Genomic DNA, 2,741 nt, shown 5'->3' with positions numbered 1-2,741 from the left:
GCACTGGACTTGAAAGTGTCTTCTTATACACTGATTATTGATGAAAAAATGCTGAAAGCAATCAGTAATATCACAAGTATTGCAATATGTACATAAGTTTCAAATATGTGATTTCATGGTGTTCGTAAGAAAGGTTTAAAGGGTATAGCAAAAAGTTCAATTTCTACATTCATTTATTTTTGCTTCCTTTGAATATAGGATATGGATTTCTATACGTATGTAATCACTTGTACCTTTTATTGTGTTTTTCTTGTCAATAGGTATTTTACACTGATGTCTACATTTTAGGGTAATTGACTAAATTTTTGGGTAATCCTGTTTTTTTTTTCTTGGAACCTTGATTTTCTAATTTTGTTATATTAATGATCTTCAGTATGCCACGAAAGGAGAGAAGAAAAAAGGAGCAGGAGCAGGGCAGACAAGATGCTGCCAAAGGTAGCAGAACTCTTTATGATTGGATGAAGCCGAGAGTGGCAGCTCCAACATCAGAGCAAGTGAAGGAGGAGGAGGAGGAGAGCTGGGAGGAGACTCGGGAGACTGAAGAATCAGAAGCTGAAGATATGGAAGCAGACGACGAGCCAAAAGAAGCGGACAGTTTAGATAACCTAGAGCAACAAATTGCTCCACAGGAGCCCCAAACTGAAGCAAGAGCAGAAGTGCCCGACGTTGAAAGATCATTTTCCATGCTACCTGAATTACAGTATCCAAATGACCCTGCCCATGTAGTTAATTATAAGATATGTATTAGTGAGTCTTTCATCAGACTCTGCAATAATTATGGCCCATGTCAACCAGTAATTTCATATCCCAAGAATATAGAGGGATGCTAGTTTCAGAAGAAATAGTATGAAAGGAACTCTTGGTTGGAGTATTCACCTCAGAAAGATGCCATGTTCTGCTTCAGCTGTCGTCTGTTCTTGAATGAGGAAAAGTACAAGGGCCGAGTAGCTTGGAAATCAGAGGGCATAAGCCGTTGGAAGACAGCTTTAGAGAAAATAAAGGAGCATGCTAGTTCAGAATCTCACATGATTGGTATGGTTCGATGGAAAGGGTTCCAAAGTCAAGCATTAGATATTGCTTTAGAAACAGCTAATCAGGAAGTACAAGCTGCTAGAGTCAAAGAGAAGCAGAGAAACAGAGAAATTTTATGTAGGTTGATCTCCATCCCTCTATACTTGGCAAGACAAGGTTTGCCATTTAAGGGCGACCAAGAAAGTTCTATCAGTGAAAATCGAGGAAATTTTCTTGAACTTGTAGAAATGTTTAGCAAGTATGACAGTGTAGTTAGATTGTACCTTGAAGTAATTAAAGAAAAACAAGAAATACTGAAAAGACCCCAAGTGTCATTTCAGTTAGAAGAGTGATATTAGAAGAAATTCACAAGAGTAAGATCTTTTCCATCCTCATAGATGAAACAACTGATGTATCACATACAGAACAGGTCTCTTTTGTTGTGAGATATGTACATGACTTCAAAAAAAAAGAACGTTTCATACAAGTATTCAATGTGCGATCAACAACTGGTGAAGCACTGGAGAAAGAAGTGATCTCTATGCTTAATAAAAATAACCTGAACATAGAAGATATGCGTGGACAAGGATATGATGGGTCAGCAAATATGAGTGGAATATACAATGGATTACAGTCCAGACTTCAAAGACAGAACCCAAAGGCCCTATATATACACTGCCATGCACACAGCCTAAATCTAGTATTAGTCGAAAGTGCAAAATCAAGTACCCAGTTTGTAACTTTTCTCAGTTTGGTGGAGAAACTGTATGCTTTTATTGCTAACTCTTCAAAACGGCATGCTTCTTTCATGGAGATCCTGAAAGCAAGGTATCCAAAGGACCGCCCCCCTTGAACTAAAGAAGCTATCAGACACAAGATGGGCTTGCAGAGAGTCAGCTCTTAGAACCATGAGGAAGGTCATCCCAGCTCTGAAGCAATTTTTAGAAGAGATAATGCAAAAACATCCTCCTGATGCATCAACAGGGAATGCCTCAATAATGCTACAAAGTGTTAACTTTGAATTTCTTGTTTGTCTTGAAATTGCCCCCCCAGTTTTTCAAGAAACTGCCTATGCCTCTAATGCCCTGCAACAGATAGACTTTGATTTGGCTGCCTCCTACAGAATTGTGGAGGGAGTGTTACAAAGTTTGAGAGAATTAAGAAATGGTGAAAAGTTTCAGGAAACTTTTACAAATGTTAAAGAGAGAGATGAATCCATGACCATCGACCTCCCCTCTGGAATTCCTGGACAAGGCAGAAGAAGAAAAATGCCTGAAAGATACAAGCATAGTGCTACATCTGCTACTGAGGACCAGCAATATCAATCCTTGGATGAATACTACCGTGTGAGAGCATTTTATGTGTTTTTAGATACAATATCACAAGAGCTTCAAAGAAGATTTAAAGGTAGAGACAACACAACATGGGGTATCCTAAATGCCTTTCATTGTATGGCAGTCCTAGATAACTGGAAAGAACCTGTGAATGAAGAGGCATTCAAGTCATTGCAAAAATGATGCCTGTTTTATGAGTTAGAAGAAGTAGAAAAGCTATGGTCGGGATTGAAGATCTTCTATTCCTCATTTTCTTGCCTGCCACAGAGCACTGCAGCTACAATGCTCAGCCTGATGAAAGAAAATGTCCAGGAGATATTTCCACCTATGCTTGAACTCTTAACAATTTATGCCACTCTACCCGTCACAACTGCAGTAGTGGAAAGGACCTTCTCC

General features: G+C 39.0%; 1 protein-coding gene across 1 annotated transcript; it reads left to right on the top strand.

The window, feature by feature from the left end:
* The first annotated feature begins 374 nt into the window (after positions 1–374).
* LOC137653152 (cilia- and flagella-associated protein 251-like) lies at positions 375–2,528 on the top strand. Its single transcript, XM_068386532.1, has 2 exons — positions 375–714; positions 2,077–2,528. Exons 1-2 carry the CDS (start codon positions 375–377, stop codon positions 2,526–2,528), a joined length of 792 nt encoding a protein of 263 aa, XP_068242633.1.
* The last annotated feature ends 213 nt before the right edge of the window (positions 2,529–2,741 follow it).

This window comes from Palaemon carinicauda, chromosome 14, assembly GCF_036898095.1.
Source record: "Palaemon carinicauda isolate YSFRI2023 chromosome 14, ASM3689809v2, whole genome shotgun sequence".
Taxonomy (NCBI): Eukaryota; Metazoa; Arthropoda; class Malacostraca; order Decapoda; family Palaemonidae; genus Palaemon; species Palaemon carinicauda.
This window is presented reverse-complemented; position numbering and strand designations above follow the sequence as displayed.

Coding starts and splice junctions, on each gene's coding strand:
- LOC137653152 (XM_068386532.1), top strand. CDS start 375: ATGCCACGAAAGGAGAGAAGAAAAAAGGAGCAGGAGCAGGGCAGACAA. Junction 715..2,076: donor ATTACAGTATCCAAATGACC/CTGCCCATGTAG, acceptor TTTTTCAAGAAA/CTGCCTATGCCTCTAATGCC.